This window comes from Mobula hypostoma, chromosome 4 (genome assembly GCF_963921235.1).
Source record: "Mobula hypostoma chromosome 4, sMobHyp1.1, whole genome shotgun sequence".
NCBI classification, from domain to species: domain Eukaryota; kingdom Metazoa; phylum Chordata; class Chondrichthyes; order Myliobatiformes; family Myliobatidae; genus Mobula; species Mobula hypostoma.
The window spans coordinates 112,572,984-112,595,621 of NC_086100.1; the positions used below are offsets into that span (position 1 = coordinate 112,572,984).

At 42.4% G+C, this 22,638-nt stretch overlaps 1 protein-coding gene across 6 annotated transcripts in view; it reads left to right on the forward strand.

Annotated features, from left to right (window-relative positions):
* alpk1 (alpha-kinase 1) overlaps positions 1-22,175 on the forward strand; it is a 132,644-nt gene extending 110,469 nt beyond the window's left edge. For all 6 annotated transcript variants that reach the window (XM_063046370.1, XM_063046369.1, XM_063046368.1 and 3 more), the window contains 4 exons: positions 1,840-1,993; positions 2,944-3,106; positions 6,501-6,687; positions 19,040-22,175. In XM_063046370.1, the coding sequence (XP_062902440.1) occupies positions 1,840-1,993; positions 2,944-3,106; positions 6,501-6,687; positions 19,040-19,248 (713 nt within the window). In that variant the 3' untranslated portion in view covers positions 19,249-22,175. The remainder of the gene's footprint in view (positions 1-1,839; positions 1,994-2,943; positions 3,107-6,500; positions 6,688-19,039) is intronic.
* The last annotated feature ends 463 nt before the right edge of the window (positions 22,176-22,638 follow it).

Sequence of the window (22,638 nt, forward strand, 5' to 3'; positions counted from 1 at the left end):
CCTTAATATTATTGACTAATTTACTTTTGTATTCCATCTTTACTTTCTTAATAACAATTTTTAGTTGCCTTCTTTTGGTATTTGAAAGCTTCCCACTAATTTTTCCCTTTGCCTTATCTTGTTAGCCACGGTTGTGTCATCTTGCCTTTAGAATGCTTCTTCCTCTTTGGGATGTATATATCCAGTGCCTTCTGAATTGCTTCCAGAAATTCCAGCCACTGCTACTCTTCCGTTATTCCTGCCAGAATGATTCAACACTTTCTGACCCTATGTCACTCTTTCTAATGATTTAATTTCATTTTATACCAACAGTGCAACACCACCCCCTCTGCCTTCCTGTCTGTCCCTTCGATACAATGTGTATCCTTGGACTTTAAGCTCCCAGCTATAATATTCTTTCGGCCATGATTCAGTGATGCCTACAACATCATACCTGCCAATCTGCAACAATGCTGCAAGTTCATCTACCTTATTCCATATACTGCGCGCATTCAAATATAACACCTTCAGTCCTGTATTCACCCTTTTCGATTTTGTCTGCGCTTTACATTGCAACTCATCCTGTTTACTTCAATTTTGCCCTATCATCAGCCTGTCCATGCTAGGAGTCTCACTACACATTGCCTCTGTTTACTATCCTGGAGGCCCTGTTTCTCAGCTTTCTCCCTAGCTCTCTAAAATTTCTCTTCAGGACCTTGTCTACTAATGTCATTGGTGCCAGTATGCACCAAAACTTCTGACTGCTCACCCTCACCCTTGTGAATGCCATGGACCCAATCCAAGACATCCTGATCCTGACACCAAGGAGGCAACAAACCATCAGATGTTCCTATTGCGCCCACAGAACCTCATCTCTGTTCCACTTAAGGAAGGCAAATGCAATGTTATCATTCATTTGAACAAGACTAGACTATAATGCTGTATGTAAACAAGGATGTAATGCTGTGGCTTTATAAGGCATTGGTCAGACCATACTGGGAGTATTGTGAGCAGTTTTAGACACCTTATCTAAGAAAAGATATGCTGGCATTGGAGAAGTTCCAGAGGATGTTCACAAGAATCGTTCCAGGAATGATAGGGTTAACATCAGAGGAGCGTTTGATGGCTCTGGGCCTGTACTTCCTAGAGTTTAGAAGAATGAGTTGGGTGGGGGGGGTGGAATTCTCATTGAAACCTATTGACTATTGAAAGGCCTGGACAGAATGGATGTGGAGAAGATGTTTCCTATAGTGGGTGGGTCTAAGACTAGAGGGCAGAGACTCAGAATAAAGGCTTGTCCATTTATAACAGAGATGAGGAGGAATTTCCTTAGCCAGAGGGTGGTGAATCTGTGGAATTCATTGCCACAGATAGCTGTGGAGGCAGAGTCACTGAGAATACTTAAAGCAGAGGTAGACAGGTACTTGATTAGTCAGAGTGTCAAAGGTTACTGGAGAAGGCAGGAAAATGAGGTTGAGAAGCCATGATGGAATGGTGAGAAGGCTCGATGGGCCAATTAGCCTAATTCTGCTCCATATCTTAAGATCTTATAGTCTAATATCAGGTAAACTGATTCTTAAAATTTGCACCAATCTTTAGCTGAGCCCACAGACTCTGGCAACATGCAACTAACTGTAACCCAACTGATCCCCAACATGTCATCACTGTATCAACACTGATAAAGACACAGAACCTACCAATGCTATGTAAATATACATATTGTTCTGGATACATCATAAGTCCAACTGAACCATTAATTAAGTAAGGTGCGTGGTCCTTGGAAATCAAGCCTGTGTTGTACTTCCTTGCTTGTCCAGTCTGAGGAACTGAAAAAATGCAGTTTACACATATTTTTTACAGCTGGTCTGCTACTTAAATATAACAAAAAAACTGACACTTGGACAGCCCAAGAAACTCTGGTATATATTGGGAAGTGTTTAACTGTGGATAAGCCAGGTGCCCAGAGGACTGCTTTGGAGACCCGCTTTCTGCATCAGGAAGAAATACTGGGCAGGTACCGAAGAATTCTACCTCTTCCAAAATCACACTTGTTTTCTGACTTCCTTCTCTAGCAATATTAACTGACTCCTTCTTGGGATATGGGTGTTGCTGACTCTCATCAGCTGAGGCAATGTATCTATGACTCTAATATCCAAGCCCCTGATGTATGTGAAGGTAGGATTTTTTGACTATTTCTCCTCGTGGCTGGACAGCCTTCTTCCTGCAATCTGGGTCTTCTTTCTCTCATTCATTTGTTGGCTACGCAGGAAAGGCCAGCCTTTATTTCCCATCCACAATTTCCCTTAGGAAGGTGGTGATGAGCTCTTTGCTGAATCCCTGAATCTGCCTGGTATAGGCGGCCCTTGGAAATACTAGCGTAGAAGCGTACGAATTTGGACCAGGAGTTAACTTCTGGCCGCTTAAATTCCAGGATTTAGACCCAGTGAAAATAATGAAAGGCCAAGATGATTCCAACACAGGTGAAAGTGATCCCACAGTTCTGTAGGTTAGCAGGTTCCAGGATTTTGATTCAGCACCATGAAACAACAATTAAAACCTTCACGGGTTCTGTTTCATAAATTCTCACTTTAGGTTTATCAGCTGCTTTGATAACTGAGTTCATCTAATGGCTCAATTAGTAAGAATGTCATCCTAGACTTTACAAATTTGGTCATTATCTCCATTCAGTTTGCCAATCAGTAAGTGAAACACAAAAGACTATCGAGAATAGAGCCAGGCAGGACTGGATTGAGTTACAGTGAATAGACTGGAGTGAGAGGAGAAGGTTCCACTGAAGCTGTACTTGTTTTCCGATCCAAATCTGTTTCCACTTTATATAATTGTTCTTTAGTGAGGAATATTGAAGATGCATAAATAGATTCCCAACACATCCTAAAACATGATGCTTTTCACTAAGAACGCCAAAAATCAGTGCCTTGACAGATTTCTTTCTTGCTATTCCAGATATGTTGGAAAACAGTATAAAAGAGTGAAAGAACTTTCCTACTACTTCAATGATGTTGAGCGGCAAATGACTGCACAGCACTATGTGACAGTATTCAATAAAAGGTTATATGAACAGCAAGTGCCAACACAAATATATTACATTCCAGCCTCAGTTCTGTTGGTAAGTTGAAAGAACAGTTAAAAATTGTAAGCCACTTACATCTCAAAAAAGTGAAATGTTGAAGCTGTAGAACAGGGGAGTTGGAGAAGTTGTCCCAGCCCCCTTTTTTTCTCTTATTCCACCAGTTACACTCCTCACCTCCTTCCCTTTACTGAATGGGCCACTGTTGTCCCCAATCAGATTCCATCTGCAGCCCTTTGTTACTTCAAATTATCGCCTCCTGTCTTCTTATCCCTCCCTCACTAGCCTATCATGTTCCTCGCCTGGATCCACCTATCAACCGCCTGCTCTTATTTCACCGCTTGCTCCCAACTTTTTTTAAAATTATATTGGCTGTCTCCCCACTTCCTTTCTAGCCCTGATGAAAGGTCTGTAACCAAAACAAGAGCTGTCCATTTCTTTTCAACGGATAGTGCCTGATCCATTAAGTTCCAGATCTTGCTCCAGATTTCCTGAGTCTGGAAATCTCTTCATCCATTCCAGCAATTATTGACCTCTTGGACTGCTCGCAAAATGATGGAAATTCTGCTACTGGAGCACTTGACCACCAATAACCACCACTTCACCATCTGCACGCTGATGCTCAATTTAGGTTTGAATAGGAGTGCTTGGTTCCACAGTTCATTACAGCCTAGTCTAAATTTGTAGAGGAGAGATAAGCAAAATTAACAATCCTGGGCAGCCTTTAACTGAGTGGGATAACAAGAGGTCCTAGTGCATTTCAGTCAGAGGGGATGTCAGGGGTAAGTTTTTTTATGCAGAGAGTGGTGAGTGTGTGGAATGGGCTGCCAGCGATGGTGGTGGAGGTGGATACAATAGGGTCTTTTAAGAACTCCTGGTTAGATACATGGAGCTTAGAAAAATATAGGGCTATGGGTAACCCTAGGTAATTTCTAAAGTACATGTTCAGCACAGCATTGTGGGCCGAAGGGCCTGTATTGTGCTGCAAGTTTTTCTTTGTTTCTATTTGATCCAATTAAATCAAGGGGAAGATTCCACCATCTGGTGTCCACTGGCATGTGTTTGTGAGCAGTATACCCGTTATCTTCCCTATTGCCAGGTAGATGCCAGTAATGTTATAGTACTGGAATAGCTTGACCAGATGCGTAGATAGTTCAGGAGTGATTATTCTTGCTTAAAGAAAGATGCTATAGTCATTGAAAATAAGTCATTCACCCCCTCCCCAAACAGTCAATATCGCCCCCACCCCCAACAATGTAGCTGCAAAGTGCACCATCAACAAAGTGCAGTTACTGACCTGTGACTTCTACCATATAGAGTGACAAATGCAACAAATGTGGGAATATTGGCACTTGCAAGACCTCCAAACAGCATCCTGTCCTGACTTGGGACAATCACTTGAATGGATCTAAATCCTGGAGCTTACAGCCAAATAGTATTCTGGGACTACCGTCACCAGATTGACCACAGCGGTTCAAGATGACCGAACAACTTCACTTTAATGTATTTGATTAAAAAGCAAAGTCGAACTGTACATTTAATGATTTACAAGAGTTTAAAACTATAAAAAAATTCAAAAATATGAAACTCATTGATGTGTCGAATCATATTTGGACGAGTGGTCAAAGTGTATGCAGCACAGCTGGCTGGTGTGTTTACAGACATTTTTAATCTCTCGCTCTACCAGTGTGTGGTGTCCTCCTGCTTCAAAACATCCACCATTGTCCCTGTGCCAAGGAAGATCAAAGTAACATGTCTGAATGACTGGTGTCCTGTTGCACTCACCTCAATAATAAGCAAATGCTTTGAGAGGCTAGTCAAGGACTACATCTGCAGCATGCTGCCACCCACACTGGACCCCCTACAATTCACCTACAGACACAACCAATCAACTTACAATGCCATAGCTGTAGCTCTACACAGTGTCCTCACTCACCTGGAGAAGAGGGGTGGTTATGTAAGAATGTTTTTCTTGGACTACAGCAGTCAACATCATAACTTCCCCCCAGTCTGCCCCTCTGACCCTCAACACAGGATCCCCCAGGGTTGTGTCCTGAGCCCCCTTCCATACTCCCTTCACACCCACGACTGTGTCGCCACGCACAGCTCCAATCTGCTAATCAAATTTGCAGATGACACATTGATAAGCCTCATCTCCAACAATGATGAGACAGTCTACAGAAGAGAGGTCAACGCCCTGATACAGTGATGCCAAGAAAACAGCCTCTCCCTCAATGTCAAAAAAAATTGAAGGAGCTGATCGTGGATTACAGGAGTAACAGAGACAGGCTAGCCCCTATTGAAATCAATGGGACTGTGGTTGAGAGAGTGCGTAGCTTCAAGTTCCTCTGTATACACATCACCCAGGATCTCACCTGGACTGTACGGTGAAAAAAGCACAATAGCACCTCTTCCACCTCAGACAGCTGAAGTAGTTCAGCATGAGTCCCCAAATCCTCAGGAGTTTCTACAGGGGCACCATCGAGAGCATCCTGACTGGCTGTGTCACTGCCCGGTACAGGAACTGTACTACGCTCAATCACAGGGCACTGCAGAGAGTGGTGCGGACAGCCCAGCGCATCTGCAGATGTGAACTTTCCTCTATTCAGTACATTTACAGCAGCAGGTGCATAAAAAGTGCCCGAAGGATCATCAGGGACTCCAGTCACCCCAATCACAAACTGTTTCAGCTGCTTCCATCTGGCAAACAGTACTGTTGCATTAAGGCCAGGACTGACAGGCTTTCACCAGGCCATCAGATTTATCAATACATATTGATCTGATTGCATATCTGACTGTACATAAATGTATACAAGACAATCATGTACACAATCTTAGTGTTTGAGTAATATTCTCCCATATTTTCCCACTTTATTGCTTGTACATTGCGACAGAGACGCAACATAAAGATTTTTACCCCCTTGGATGTAAGAAATAAAATAAATTCTAATTCTAAATAGACAGTGTTGTGGATGCAGCAGAGGAGGCATTTTGAGATATGAAGTAGGCAGTTCACGATTCAAAGTTAACTTTCTGAGTACGTGCAACCAGTAAATGCTAAAAGCACATTCTCCCAATGGACATGTAGTGGTCTACTAGGGGCCACATTGTTCTCACCCATAGTATATTCTCAGATATTCATTTTCAAAATCCTTTGCAGATCCAATAATGGGTCAAACCAGAGGAGTGAACTTTGGAAATGTGAACTGACTAGGAGTAGTTATTTCAAAAGTATTCGAGGGGATGAAATCAAAAGGTTAAACCAGTTATCGTTTAAGTCAGGGAACCTTTTTACTACCATCATTTTTTGCAGTCAAATTGGTGCTGGTACAATTTAAAAATTGTACGATTGAATCAGTCTTTAGTGATGTATTCACATCACAGTAGCCTAAAAGTCACACCCAGATATGTTCTGTGCTTTCTGTTTTCTCAGCTTTTGGAAGATAACCAAATTGTGGACTGTGTAAGCGTAGAGCCGTATATGCTTGGAAAATTCATAAAACTAACCAACAACAAAAAGGCTGTTTGCAAAGAATATGAAGCAACAATGTATGGACTAGCATTTGGACATTTTACATACGAGTTTTCAAACCAAGAAGAAATAGTAGTTGATTTACAAGGTAGGTAACTTAACTGTCACTCAGCAGATGACAGCAGCACTTATAATCCACATGCAAGTGATTTTAATGGTTACACCAGGATCACACCTTTCTTACCCAGCATTACCCAAACCATAGTTCACAGAGCCAAGGGGAAGCTTCTCATTCATTCAATAATCACAGCATGATGGCAAAAGTGAACAGTTCCTTTTAGTTTTAGAGTTGATGCTGTCATTTCCAAAGAAGAAATTCAGTTTGCTCGTCACCTTCCTTTGGAAGGGATCATGTTAAAATATGTCCTTAATATTTTCTCCCCGCATCTTTCAGTTCAAATGTAAGGTTTCCATGAAAGTACGTGGAATGGCATGTGACAAAGACATTGTGATTTTGCAATAGAGTGTAGAAAGTTTGAGTAATTGAGTGAAAACCTGGCAAGTGGAGTTTAATGTGGGGATGTGTGAGTTCATGTTCATAACATGAATATTGGAGGTGTTGTGGAAAGTGTAGAAGGTTGCCGTAAGTTACAGTGTAATATAGACAGGATACATGTTGGACAGAGAACATAAGATATAGGAGCAGGAGTAGGTCATCCAGCCCATCGAGCCTGCCCCACCATTCAGTAAGATTATGGCTGATCTGTCCATAAACTCAGCTCCATCTACCTGCCTTTTCCCCATAACCTTTAATTCCCCTACTATATAAAAATCTATCTAACTGTATCTTAAATATATTTAGTGAAGAAGCCTCAACTGCTTCCCTGGGCAGAAAATTCCACAGATTCACCACTCTCTGGGAGAAACAGTTTCTCCTCATCTCCATCCTAAATCTTCTCGCCTGAATCTTGAGGCAATGTCCCCTAGTTCTAGTCTCACCTACCAATGGAAACAACTTTCCTACCATCTTATCTATCCCTTTCAAAATTTTGTATGTTTTTATGAGATCCCCTCTCATTCTTCTGAATTCCGGAGAGTATAGTCCCAGGCAACTCAATCTCTCCCCATAAGTTAACCCTTTCATCTCTGGAATCAACCTGGTGAACCTCCTCTGCACTGCCTCCAAAACCAGTATATCCGTCCTCAAGTATGGAGACCAGAACTGCACACAGTACTCCAAGTGCGGCCTCACTAGTACCCTGTATAGTGCAGCATAACCTCCCTGCTCTTGAAGTCAATCCCTCTGGCAATGAAGGCCAACATTCCGTTTGCCTTCTTAATAACCTGTTGCACCTGCAAGCCAACTTTTTGCGATTCATGCACAAACACTCCCAAGTCCCTCTGCACAACAGCATGCTGCAATCTTTCACCATTTAAATAATAATCTACTCTTCTATTATTCCTTCCAGAGTGGATGATCTCGCATTTACCAATGTTGTATTCCATCTGCCAGACCTTGGTCCACTCACTTAACCTATCTATATCCCTCTGCAGACTCTCCACATCCTCTGTACAATTTGCTTTTCCACTCAGTTTAGTGTCATCAGCAAATTTTGCTATGCTACACTCAGTCCCCTCTTGCAAATCATCAATGTAAATGGTAAACAGCTGCTGGCCCAGCACCGACCCCTGTGGCACCCCACTCACCACTGACTGCCAACTGGAGAAACACCCATTTATACCAACTCTCTGCCTTCTATTGGTTAACCAATCTACGATCCATGCCAATACACTTTCTCTGACTCCATGCATCCATATCTTATTTGTAAGTCTCTTGTGCGGCACCTTATCGAACGCCTTCTGGAAATTCAAGTATACAACATCCACCTGTTCCCCTCTATCCACTGCACTCATTATGTCCTCAGAGAACCCCAGTAAGTTTGTCAAACAGGACCTACCCTTTCTGAATCTTTCTAAATGTTTCGCTATTTATTCCTTAATGACAGCTTCAAGCATTTTCTGGACTACAGACGTTAAGCTTACTGGCCTATAGTTGCCCGTCTTTTGCCTACATCCTTTTTTTAAAAAGTGGCATGACATTTGCTGTCTTCCAACCCGCCGGGACCTGCCTAGAGTCTAGAAAGTTTTGGTAAATGATTACCAACGTGTCTACTATAACCTCCGCCAATTCTCTCATCACCCTGGGATGCATCCCATCTGGACCAGGGGACTTACCTACCTTCAGGCCCTCTAGTTTGCTCATCACTATCTCTTTAATGGCAGTGATTTTATCGAGGTCCTCACCTCCCATTTTGTCCATAACGTCCTTCTTTGGCATATTAGACGTGTCCTCCACCGTGAAGACTGACACAAAATAGTCGTTCAATGCCTCAGCCATCTCTTTATCACCAAATATCAATCTCCCCTTCTCGTCTTCCAAGGGACTTATGTTGACTTTAGCCACCCTCTTCCACGTTATATATTTAAAAAAACTTTTGCTATCTGTTTTTATATTTTGTGCTAATTTACTTTCATATTCTACCTTCCTTTTCCTTATTTCCTGTTTAGTTGTTCTGTTGTTTTTTTAAAGTTTTCCCAATCCTCCAGTCTCCCACTACTCTTTGCGACTTTGTATACAAGCTTTTAATTTGATACTATCTTTTATTTCCTTAGTTATCGAAGGCTGGCTCTCCCCACATCTACTGTCCTTACTTTTGACTGGAATATACTTTTGCTGAGCACTGTGAAAAATTTCTGAAAGTATTCCACTGTTCCTCAATTGTCCTACCAAATAGCCTGTGCTCCCAATCCACATTAGCCAACTCCTCCCTCATCCTGTTGTAGTCTCCCTTGTTCAAACATAATACACTAGTGCCAGGTAGAGTTCAATCTGGAAAAGTGTGAAGAAATACACTTTGGAATATCAATCTTGAAGGCAGAGTACAAGTTAATGATAGGATTCTTAGAAGAAGAGGAATCTTGGGCTCCATGTCCATAAATCCCCCAAAGTTGCCTCACCAGCTAATTGGGAGGATAAGAAGGTGTATGGTGTGCTGGCATTTTATTAGTCGGGGGATTGTGGTCAAGAGCCATGAGTAATGTTGCAGCTATTTAAATCTCTGGTTAGACCACACTTAGAGTACTGAGTTCACTTCTGGTCACCACATTATAGGAAGGATGTGGAAACTTTAAAGAGGTTGCAGTGGAGATTTAACAGGACCCTGCCTGGATTAGAGAAAATGTCTTACGTGGAAAGATTGATCAAGTTGAGACCTTTTTATTTGTAGTAATGGAAGGTGAAAGGCAACTTGATAGAGGTGAGTGAGATTGTGGGAGGTATAGATATAGTGGACAGCCTTTGTACCAGGGCATCAATGGCCAATACCAGAGGGCATCTGTTTAAGGTAAGTGGAAGAATGTTCAGGGAAGATATCACAGGTAGGTTTTTTTTTTAAATAAAACACACAGAGCATGGTAGGTGCCTGGCACTGGCAGGGGAATTGTAGAGGCTGATACAGTAAGGACATACAAAAGACTTCTAGATAGGCGCAAGGATGTAAGATAAAATAGGATTATGGGCCGTGTAGGAAGAAGGGTTAGATTGATCATGGAGTAATTTTATGAAGGGCGTGGTGTGCTGTACTAATCTTTTTCAGTGAAAGGAATGAAAAGGCAGAGTATTATCTAAATTACCAATGTGCTGCAAAGGAGTGAAATTCAAACAGATATAAGTGTTCTAGTGCATGAATCACAAGAAGGTAGCAGGCAGGTCGAACAAGTAGTTAAGAAAGCAATCAGCATTTTGGCCACAACAAAGGTGTTGGAGTTTAAGAATAGGGAGATTTTGTTACATCTGTATACAGTGTTGTTCATGACATACCTGCATAATTGTGCAGTTTTGGTACCCATACCAGAAAAAGGATATACAGGTTGAGTACCCCTTATCTGAAATTTCTTTTTGAGTGCGGACATGATGTCAGAAATGGAAAATTCCAGAAGGCACTAGGAAGGTTCCCAGTTGACGCACAGGTCTCTGTGCATCACAGACAGTTCTAAGAAGTGACCTCACATATGTAATGAACAGAAGGTAATGAAAAATAGAAAAACTGTATAAAGTGGAAAATGAAGATCTCAATCATTTATCCACTCTAGTGGATTCATCAGCGTCGAAATGAACATATGAAACAAGCAAAGATCTATCACAACAAACTGAAAATCAAGGTAATGGTGAATATTCAGCAGGCTGGTTGCAGAGAATTTTAAGAAAAGGCAGGGCATTTAATTTTTAAAGATTTTAAATATTTTAAAGATAAAAGCATCTGCTGATTACAAAGCAGCAGAGAAATTCATTGATGAGTTTTTGAAGGTCGTCGCTGATGAAAATCTAACACCAGAACAAATCTACAATGCTGATTGTTTTTGTACCCCATATAAAACCTAAAAAGTAAACTAAATACAGTGTACTATAACCTTTTAATCAAAATACAACATCGTAGGTGGAGACTGAAAGTTTGATGTTCTTCAACAGTTGATTCAAGTATTCTCCCCATGCTGCTATTCTGCGTTCGTTACCTCCGCACACATTATATTTTCATTGTATTAATGGTATGTAATATTTTTCCTATTAACTACATATGTGTAATGAACAAGTGCAAGACAATGACTGCTTACGGGAGTAACGGCATCAGAGTCGGAAATGATGGCGATCCCAAGCTATCTCATTATATATTCCAAACTCCAAAAAAATCCAAAATCCAAAATACTTCCAGCCCCAGGCATTTCAGATAAGGAGTACTCAACCTGTAACTGGCACTGGGAAAAATACAAAGAGATTTAATTCCTGGGATGAAGGAGTTCTCTTATCAAGCAGATGAGCTTAGAGCATGGATCAGCACTTGGAGCTATGATGTTGTGGCCATTACAGAGACTTGGATGGTGCAGGGGCAGGAATGGCTACTTCAAGTGCCAGGCTTTAGATGTTTCAGAAAGGACAGGGAGGGAGGCACTGTTGATCAGAGACAGTGTCACAGCTGCAGAAAAGGAGGAAGTCATGGAGGGGTTGTCTACAGAGTCTCTGGGTGGAAATTAGGAATAGGAAGGGGTCAATGATTCTACTGGGTGTTTTTTTATACACGACCCAATAGTAACAGGGACATCAAGGAGCAGATAGGGAGACAGATTCTGGAAAGGAGTAATAATATCAGGGCTGTTGTGGTGGGAGATTTTAATTTCCCAAATATTGATTGGCATCTCCCTAGAGTGAGGGGTTTACATGGGGTAGAGTTTGTTAGGTGTGTTCAGGAAGGTTTCTTGACACAATATGTAGATAAGCCTACAAGAGGAGAGGCTGTACTTGATCTGGTATTGGGAAATGAACCTGGTCAGATGTCAGGTCTCTCAGTGGGAGAGCATTTTGGATATAGTGATCACAATTCTATCTCCTTTACCATAGCATTGGAGAGGAATAGGAACAGACAAGTTCGGGAAACGTTTAATTGGAGTAAGGGGAAATATGAGGCTATCAGGCATCGGTGACTAGCTACATCAGCAAGTACATTAATGACATCACTGTGGCCAAGACCATCACTACACGTGCTAACCAGGAGCCATGGATGACCACGGAGGTGCGTGCGCTGCTGAGGACCCGTGACTCCGCCTTCAGAGCAGGTGAGCAGGCAGCCCTAACAACAGTGAGGGCCAAACTGTCCCGGGCCATCAGACAGGCAAAGCGTGCACACACCCAGCAAATCCACAGCCACTTCCAGGACAGCGGCGACACGCGGCGCATGTGGAAGGGCATTCAGGACATCAGCTATAAGACAACACCACCTTCCTGTGCTGCCTTCCTCCCAGGTGCGTTGAACAACTTCTACGCTCATTTGAGGTGGAAAATGACATGGCAGCAAGGAAGACCACCTCTCCTCCAAATGACCAGGTGCTGTGTCTTACCGTGGCCAAGGTGAGGAGAATCCCGTGCAGGGTCAACCCACGGAAGGCTGCTGAACCAGACAATATTCCTGGCAGAGTGCTTAGAGGATGTGCAGACCAGCTAGCAGAGATTCTCACTGACATCTTCAACATCTCCCTGAGCAGTGCTGTCGTTCCTACGTGCTTCAAGGCCGCCACCATTGTCCCTGTGCCGAAGAAGTCTTCAGGTGTCCTGCCTCAACGTCTACTGTCCCGTCGCACTCACATCCATTATCATGAAGTGTTTGGAGAGGCTCGTCATGAGGCACATCAAGACCCTGCTGCCCCCTCACTGGACCCTCTGCAGTTCACGTACCATCCCAACTGTTCAACAGATGACACCATTGCCACCACCCTCCATCTGGCCCTAATCCACCTGGACAAAAAAGACACGTACATTCCAATGCTGTTCATAGACTTCAGTTCAGCATTCAACACAATCATTCCTCAGAAACTGATTGGAAAGCTGAGCCTACTGGGCCCGAACACCTCCCTCTGCAACTGGATCCTAGACTTCCTGAATGGGAGACCTCAGTCAGTCCGAATTGGAAGCAGCATCTCCAAGACCATCACACTGAGCACGGTGGCCCCCAGGGCTGTGTGCTTAGTCCACTGCTGTTCACTCTGCTGACCCACGACTGTGCTGCAACACACAGCTCGAACCACATCATCAAGTTCGCTGATGACACACCGTGGTGGGTCTCATCAGCAAGAACGATGAGTCAGCATACAGAGAGGAGGTGCAGCGGCTAACGGACTGGTACAGAGCCAACAACCTGTCTCTGAATGTGAACAAAACAAAAGAGATGGTTCTTGAATTCAGGAGGACACGGAGCGACCACTCTCTGCTGAACATTGATGACTCCTCCGTAGAGATCGTTAAGAGCACCAAATTTCTTGTTCACCTGGCCCCTCAACACCAGCTCCATAGCAAAGAAAGCCCAACAGCGTTTCTACTTTCTGCGAAGGCTAAGAAAAGTCCATCTCCCACCCCCCATCCTCACCACATTCTACAGAGGTTGTATTGAGAGCATCCTGAGCAGCTACATCACTGCCTGGTTCGGAAATTGCACCATCTCGGATCGCAAGACCCTGCAGTGGATAGTGAGGTCAACTGAGAAAATCACTGGGGTCTCTCTTCCCACCATTACAGACATTTATACCACACACTGCATCCGTAAAGCAAACAGCATTATGAAGGACCCCGTGCACCCCTCATACAAACTCTTCTCGCTCCTCTCATCTGGCAAAAGGCACCAAAGCATTCGGGCTCTCACGATCAGACTATGTAACAGTTTCTTCCCCTAAGCCATCAGACTCCTCAACACCCAGAGCCTAGACTGACACCAACCTACTGCCTTCTACTATGCCTATTGTCTTGTTTATTATTTATCGTAATGCCTGCACTGTTTTGTGCACTTTATGCAGTCCTGGGTAGGTCTGTAGTCTAGTGTAGTTTTTGTGTTGTTTCATGTAGCACCATGGTCCTGAAAAATGTTGTCTCGTTTTTACTGTGTACTGTACCAACAGTTATGGTCGAAATGACAATAAAAGTGACTTGATTTGAACTTGGAAGCATAAATTGGAAACAGATGTTCTCAGGGAAACGTACGGAAGAAATGTGGCAAATGTTCAGGGGATATTTGTGTGGGGTTCTGAGTAGGTACATTCCAATGAGACATGGGAAGGATGGTTGGGTACAAGATCCATGATGTACAAAGGCTGTTGTAAATCTAGTCAAGAAGAAGAGCTTACAAAAGATTCAAAAAACAAGGTAGTGATAGGAATCAAGAAGATTATAAGGCTAGCAGGAAGGAGCTTAAGAATGAAATTAGGAGAGCCAGAAGGAGCCATGAGAAGGCCTTGGCAGACAGGGTTAAGGAAAACCCCAAGGCATTCTACAAGTATGTGAAGAGCAAGAGGATAAGACATGAGAGAATAGGACCAATCAAGTGTGACAGTGGAAAAGTGTGTTTGGAACCGGAGGAGATAGCAGAGGTACTTAATGAATACTTTGCTTCAGTATTCAGTACAGGAAAGGATCTCAGCGATTGTAGGGATGTCTTGCAGTGGACTGAAAATCTTGAGCATGTAGATATTAAGGAAGAGGATGTGCTGGAGCTTTTGGAAAGCATCAAGTTGGATAAGTCACCGGGACCGGACAGGATGTACCCCAGGCTACTGTGGGAAGCGAGGGAGGAGATTGCTGAGCCTCTGGCAATGATCTTTGCATCATCAATGAGGATGCGAGAGGTTCTGGAGGATTGGAGGGTTGCGGATGTTGTTCCCTTATTCAAGAAAGGGAGTAGGGATAGCCCAGGAAATTATAGGCCAGTGAGTCTTACTTCAGTGGTTGGTAAGTTGATGGAGAAGATCCTGAGGGGCAGGAATTATGAACATTTGGAGAGGCATTTTATGGTTAGGAATAGTCAGCATGGCTTTGTACAGGGCAAGTCATGCCATACGAGCATGATCGAATTTTTTTGAGGATGTGACTAAATACATTGATGAAGATAGAGCCATAGATGTAGTGTATATGGATTTTGGCAAGGCATTTGATAAAGTACCCCATGCAAGGCTTATTGAGAAAGTAAGTTGGCATGGGATCCAGGGGGATATTTTATTGTGGATCCAGAGTTGGCTTGCCCACAGAAGGCAAAGAGTGGTTGTAGAGGGGTCATATTCTGCATGGAGGTTGGTGACCAGTGGTGTGCCTCAGGGATCTGTTCTGGGACCTCTGCTCTTTGTGATTTTTATAAATGACCTGGATGAGGAAGTGGAGGGATGGGTTAGTAAATTTGCTGATGACACAAAGGTTGGGGGTGTTGTGGATAGCGTGGAGGGCTGTCAAAGATTATAAGGGGACATTGATAGGATGCAAAATTGGACTGAGAAGTGGCAGATGGAGTTCAACCCAGATAAGTGTGAGGTGGTTCATTTTGCTAGGTCAAATATGATGGCAGAATATAGCATTAATGGTAAGACTCTTGGCAATTTGGAGGATCAGAGAGATCTTGGGGTCCGAGTCCATAGGACACTCAAAGCAGGTTGACTCTGTGGTTAAGAAACCATACGGTGCATTGGCCTTCATCAATCGTGGGATTGAGTTTAAGAGCCGAGAGGTAATGTTGCAGCTATATAGGACCCTGGTCAGACCCCACTTGGAGTACTGTGCTCATTTCTGGTCGCCTTACTACAAGAAAGACATGGAAACCTTGGAAAGAGTGCAGAGGAGATTTACAAGGATGTTGCCTGGATTGGGGACCATACCTTATGAAAATAGGTTGAGTGAATTTGGTCTTTTCTCCTTGGAGCGATGGAGGATGAGAGGTGACCTGATAGAGGTGTACAAGATAATGAGAGGCAATGATTGTGTGGATAGTCACAGGCTTTTCCCCAGGGCTGAAATGGCTAGCACAAGAGGGCAAAGTTTTAAGGTGCTTGGAAGGAGGTACAGAGGAGGTGTCAGGGGTAAGTTTTTTTTTTAAAAACGCAGGAAGTGGTGAGTGTGTGGAATGGGCTGCCGGCGGTAGCAGTGGAGGTGGAAACGATAGGGTCTTTTAAGGGACTACTGGATGGCTACATGGAGCTTTGAAAAATAGAGGGTTAAGTTATGGGTAAAGCCTGGGTAGTTTTAAGGTAGGGACATGTTCAGCACAGCTTTGTGGGCCGAAGGACCTGTATTGTGCTGTAGGTTTTCTGTGTTTCTATGTTAAGGATGTCTCAACAGTTTGAGTCTGCATTCCTTGGAGATTAGAATAATAATCATTTAAAAGTGAGATGCGTGGAAGTGTGTTCTCGTAGAGGGTTGCGACTTTCTGCCCCAGAGATAGTGGAGGCTAAGTTATTAGATATATTTAAGGTGGTGATAGATATTTGAAAGATCAAGGAATGAGGGTTAGAGGGAACTGGCACAGAAGAGGAGTTGAAGGCAGCATGGATCAGTCAAGATCATCTTGAATGGTAAGGGAGGTTTGAGGAGCCTGGAGTCCTGTTTTTTTTGTGTTGTTTTGGCATATTCACCTCCCTTCTCCCGTGGGTCTGTCGAGGCTCAGAGGCTGGGGACATGTAAGTTCCATGATTTAGGAATTGTCTCCAATTATTCTATCCTTCTCTGTGCTCTCATCTTTAAACCACTCCACTTCTGGAGTGACAGGCCTTGCTTAAGACAGTTTCTTTTTAACTCAGTTTTCGGATCAAGTAGCTCAGCATTTATTGCCACTCCCTAATTGTCTTTGAGAAGATAACACTGGGCAGGATGTGCTAACGTCAGCGCATCCTTTCTTAAATAAGGAGACCAAAACTGCCCACAGTACTCCAAGTGAGGTATCACCAGCGCCTTATAGAGCCTCAACATCACATCCCTGCTCCTATACTCTATTCCTCTAGAAATGAATGCCAACATTGCATTCGCCTTCTTCACCACCAACTCAACCTGGAGGTTAACCTTAAGGGTATCCTGTACGAAGACTCCCGCCCCATTGCATCTCAGAACTTTGAATTCTCTCGCCATTTAAATAATAGTCTGGCCATTTATCTCTTCTGCCAAAGTGCATAATCATACACTTTCCAACATTGTATTTCATTTGCCACTTCTTTGCCCACTCTCACAATCTATCCAAGTCTCTCTGCAGACTCTCAGCACTACCGGCCCCTCCACCTATCTTTGTATCATCAGCAAACTTAACCATAAAGCCATCTGTTCCATAATCCAAATCGTTGATGTACAATGTAAAAAGAAGCGGCCCCGACACGGACCCCTGTGGAACACCACTGGTAACCGGCAGCCAACCAGAATAGGATCCCTTTATTCCCACTCTCTGTTTCCTGCCAATCAGCCAGTGCTCTATCCACGTATGTAACTTTCCCGTAATTCCATGGGCTCTTATCTTGTTAAGTAGCCTCACGTGTGGCACCTTGTCAAAGGCCTTCTGAAAATCCAAATATACAACATTCACTGCATCTCCCTTGTCTAGCCTACTTGTAATTTCCTCAAAAAATTGTAATAGGTTTGTCAGGCAGGATTTTCCTTTAAGGAATCCATGCTGTGTTCTGCCTATCTTGTCATATGCTTCCAGGTACTCTGTAACCTCATCCTTGACAATCGACTCCAACAACTTCCCAACCACCGATGTCAAGCTAACAGGTCTATAATTTCCTTTTTGCTTCCTTGCCCCCTTCTTAAATAGCGGAGTGACATTTGCAATCTTCCAGTCCTCCGGAACCATGCCAGAATCTATCGACTTTTGAAAGATCATTGCTAATGCCTCCACAATCTCCACAGCTACTTCCTTCAGAACACGAGGGTGCATTCCATCTGGTCTGGGAGATTTGTCTACCTTTAGACTATTCAGCTTCCTGAGTACTTTCTCTGTCGTAATTGTGACTGCGCACATTTCCCTGCCACCCTTGAGTGTCCAGTATACTGCTGTCTTCCTCAGTGAAGACTGATGCAAAATACTTGTTCAGTTACTCTGCTATCTCCTTATCTCCCATTACAATTTCTCCAGCATCATTTTCTATCGGTCCTATATCTACTCTCACCTGTCTTTTACTCTTTATATACTTGAAAAAGCTTTTAGTATCCTCTTTGATATTATTTGCTAGCTTCCTTTCATAGTTAATCTTTTCCCTCTTAATGATCTTCTTAGTTTCCTTTTATAAGCTTTTAAAAACTTCCCAATCCTGTCTTCCCACTAATTTTTGCTTCCTTCTATGCCCTCTCCTTTGCTTTAACTTTGGCTTTGACTTCTCATCAACCACGGTTGCATCCTTTTTCCATTCGAAAATTTCTTCTTTTTTGGAATATACTTATTGAACAAAAATAAAAATTAGTTAACTGCTTGGGCCACGGTTAGATAAATAAGGAGGTGATGCAGCTGTTAACCTTTACATGTGCTAAGGCCAAAGTGTTTACAGCAGAGTTCAGGAAACATGAGACACAGAGGTGACACACATCTGAAATTTATGGAAACAATAATACCAAGTCATATCAGCAAAACTAGACAAGTTCTCTCTGCTGCCTATAAGGGATTTGTACATTCTCCCCTAGACCGCATGGGTGCTCCAGTTTCTTCCTGCAGTCCAAAGATGTATTGGTTAGTAGGTTAAGTGGTCATGGTAAATTGTCACATGATTTGGCTGGGGTTGAATCGGGGGATTGTTGGGCGAGCCAGAAGGGCCCATACTGCACTGTATCTCAATCAATAAATAAATAACTGAATGAATGGATGGATGAACAGGTAAACAGATGGATAAATAAGTACACATATAGTTTAAAGTGACATTTGATCAGTACACCACAGTCTTACCTGCCACATAATCTCCAAGACAATTGGCTGAGATAGATGCCATACATGACATTGTTAATAAATTAAAATTCTAGTAACAGTACTTTCTAGGAAAGTACAAGGAAAACAAAGTTTAGTTTTTCAACTGAATTTATGAGAGCCAGAATGAATTTCCATTATATGTATTTGCTGCTGTCTCAAGAGAACTTTCTCATCTGACTTTTTCACCCAATTCTTCCACAGGCTGGGTCACAGGAGATGGCAAAGGTCTTCTTTACCTAACAGATCCTCAGATTCACTCAGTGACAAAGCAGCGAGGGGGATCTAACTTTGCAGACCAAGGCATCAGATACTTCTTCAACTGCCAACACAAGGAATGCAATGAGATTTGCCACATGCTCACTTTGAAGGATCCTGGCAAGGACAGCCTGGAAGAAATAACTTCCACATAGTTTTGGGAAGTATATTTGAATTTGTTAGGATCTTTTCTCATCCTTATCGGTGCAGAAGGTGATCACTATGTAGCCCTGGTAACCTACAAGCCACTATTCCAGCATTAGCATCAAGATTACCCTTGTTGGTAGCTGCCGGTGCTAACCGTGAATCAGGATGTGCAGTGTACCTTACGAATGTCTGTGTAGTAAAGTCCGCATTATACAGAATTACAACGGGAAAAGGTTCAACTTTCACTGATTGCACTAAACTTGGTTAAGACTATGAAAAACACTGCATGCCCGCCACATCTTGCAGCATTTAGGGATGGATAATACTTTTATTTGAGAAGTTTCACTTCCCTCTTTTTCTCTACATTCCTTCTCCAGATTCTTTCCCCTACTCTCCCTCTCACTGTCCCCTTTCTCATTTGTAGATGAGTATATCTCCACAACATCATTCAGAGTCTTCCCCAATTAGAAGACCTGGATGAACCAGGAGATCTGCAATCTGCTGAAAACCAAATCAGAAGCATTCAAGTCTGGTGCCCAAGAAAGTTACAAGAGGTCCAGGTACAATCTCCAGAAAGTCATCTCACGGGCAAAGTGGCAATTCGGGACTAAACTTGAGTCAACAAAGGACAGTTGTAGCAGGGCTTGAATACTGTTACCTCTTATAAAGTTAATTCAAGCAACATAGGCGACAGCTCGGCTTTGCTTCCAGATGAGCTCAATGTTTTATATGCTCAACAAAACAACAACCTTTTACTCAATGTCACCAAGACCAAGGAACTGATTATTGACTTCAGAAGGAAACCAGAGGCCCGTGAGCCAGTTGTCATTGGAGGGTCAGCAACTTCAAATTTCTCAATGTTATTATTTTGGAGGACCTGTCCTGGGCCCAGCACACAAGTGTAATTACAAAGAAAGCACTTCCTTAGGAGTTTCTAGTGATTTGGTATGACATCTAAAACTTTCACAACCTTCTATAAATGTGTGGTAGCTGCATCACAGCCTGGTATGGGTATACCAATGCTCTTGAACAGAAAATCCAACAAAATTTAGTGGATACAGACAGGTGAGTAAAGACCACCCCACCATTGAGAACATGACATGAAACATTGTCATAAGAAAACAGCATTTGTCAGCAGAGACCTCCAGCACCCAGGACATGCTTTCTTCTGGCTGCTGCCATTAAGAAGGTGGTACAGGGCCTCAGAACTCACACCACCAGGTTCTTGCTCCTTTTCATACTTCCTTCAATTGCCCTCTTCTTCCTATTGTCCTCCCCTCTGTAACCCCCATCTCTATTACAAAAACATACAAAATAGGAGTAGGAGGCCATTCTGCCCTTCAATTTTTCTCTATCCAACATAATGGTTAATCTTTGTTTCAACACCGTTTTCCTGTTCTATTTCCATACTCCTTCAATCCTCTACGATATAGAAGTTTATCAATCTCTCTACCAACTACAATCTATGCCAGACCCTGAAGTAGAAGATTCCCACCTGAATATTGAAATTTCCCCTCATTTCAGTTTATGTGACATACCTCCTATTCTGAGTTTGGTTTTAGTCCCTTCAGTCAGAAGAATAATTTCCCTATATTCTCTTCAATCTGTTTGACAGTTTTCAACATCCAAATTAGGTTAATTGTCATTCTAAAATTTCAGAGAATAAAGAGTTAGTCTACTTAATTTCCATTCATATAACAGATAAGCCATCCCAAGAAGCGGTCTGGTGAATCTTCACCCTACCCCCTTTATTGCAACCGCGTCCTTTTTTCTTCAATAGGTAAAGAGATCAAAATTACACATAATATGACCACTATCATCTCAAGAAAGTCTTACATAATTCTAGTAAAAAATCTTCACTTTTGTACTGAGACTCTCTTGCAATAGAGGAAAACATCCCTTTACCATTCTTATCACCTGCTGTATTCATATGTTTGCTTTCAGTGGGTTGTGTATAAACACATCAAGGTCCCTTTGAATGTTAATATTTTCTAGTTTCTCACCATTAGAAAATAATCAGTGCTTCTAGATTTTTCTACCAAAGTTAAATACTTCATGTTTTTAAATCACATTGCATTCTATCTGCCATGAAGTTGCCCATTCTTACATGTTCATCATTGCTCATTTCCCCATCACTGGTAAACCTGGAAATGTTACGTTTGGTCCTATCAGACAATATATCTATATAGGTTGTGAATACAGTATTTGGTGTCTAAGTTCTGATCCTTGTGATAACCCCACCAGACACGGCTTGTGATGAACCCATTTATTCTACTCTTTGTTTTCTATCTGTTAATCAATTGTCAATCTATGCAAATCTATTACTTCTCGATGTACTGCAGATACGGTCTCTGACAACCTCATGTTTGGGACAATATTGTATGTCTAATGAAAATCCAAGAACTACATTCCACTGGTTCCCTATCCATCTACTGCACTACATAATCTTTTCTGTACTCTTTCTAGTTTAATAGCAACAAAATGTTAGTAACATTGAGCAAATGAAATCAAGGTTAGGTAACACAAAATGCTGGAGGAACTCAGCAGGCCCAGCAGCATCTATGGAAACGAGTAAACAGTCGACATTTAGGGCTGAGACCTTTCATCAGGATAGGTCAAGGATATGTAAGAGGGTGAATACAGAGCTCTGTAGGTGGCTATAGAAATTGTTACAAGATAGATTCTAGCCACATTGAAACACAAGGAAGATTTTAGCTTATCAATGCAATTCATTTTACATTGAAATTTAAAAGAGAAATGCTTTCATTCGGATCATCCATTGGACATTGGTGCTCTATGATTGTTTAACTACAAGTGAAACCACATTTACCCATGACAAATTGTAATTATTTCTTGCTCAGCGGCCCTAATTACATATTTTATGTTGTAATGTCATAATATTAAAAATGTCAATGAATACTGTTATGGATTAAAATTTTTGCAGCAAATTGCTTTTTTAAGTTCTGCATTTTAACTAAGAAACAAAAAACATAGAAATCTACAGCACATTACAGGCCTTTTGGCCCACAATGTTGTGCCAACCGTAAAACCTACTCAAGAAACCGCCTAGAATTTCCCTAATGCATAGGCCTCTATTTTTCTAAGCTCCACGTACCTAGCTAAGAGTCTCTTAAAAGACCCTATTGTGTCCAGCTCTACCACCTTCGCTGGCAGTGCATTTCACACACTCACCACTATCTGTATGAAAAACTTACCTCTGACATCTCCCTTGTACCTACTTGCAAGCACCTTAAAACTATGCCCTCTCGTGTCAGCCTCTCATCATCTTATACACCTCTATCAGGTCGCCTCTTCTCCTCCATCACTCCAAGGAGGAAAGACCAAGTTCACTCAGCCTATTCTCATAAGGCATGCTCTCCAATCCCTGCAACACCCTT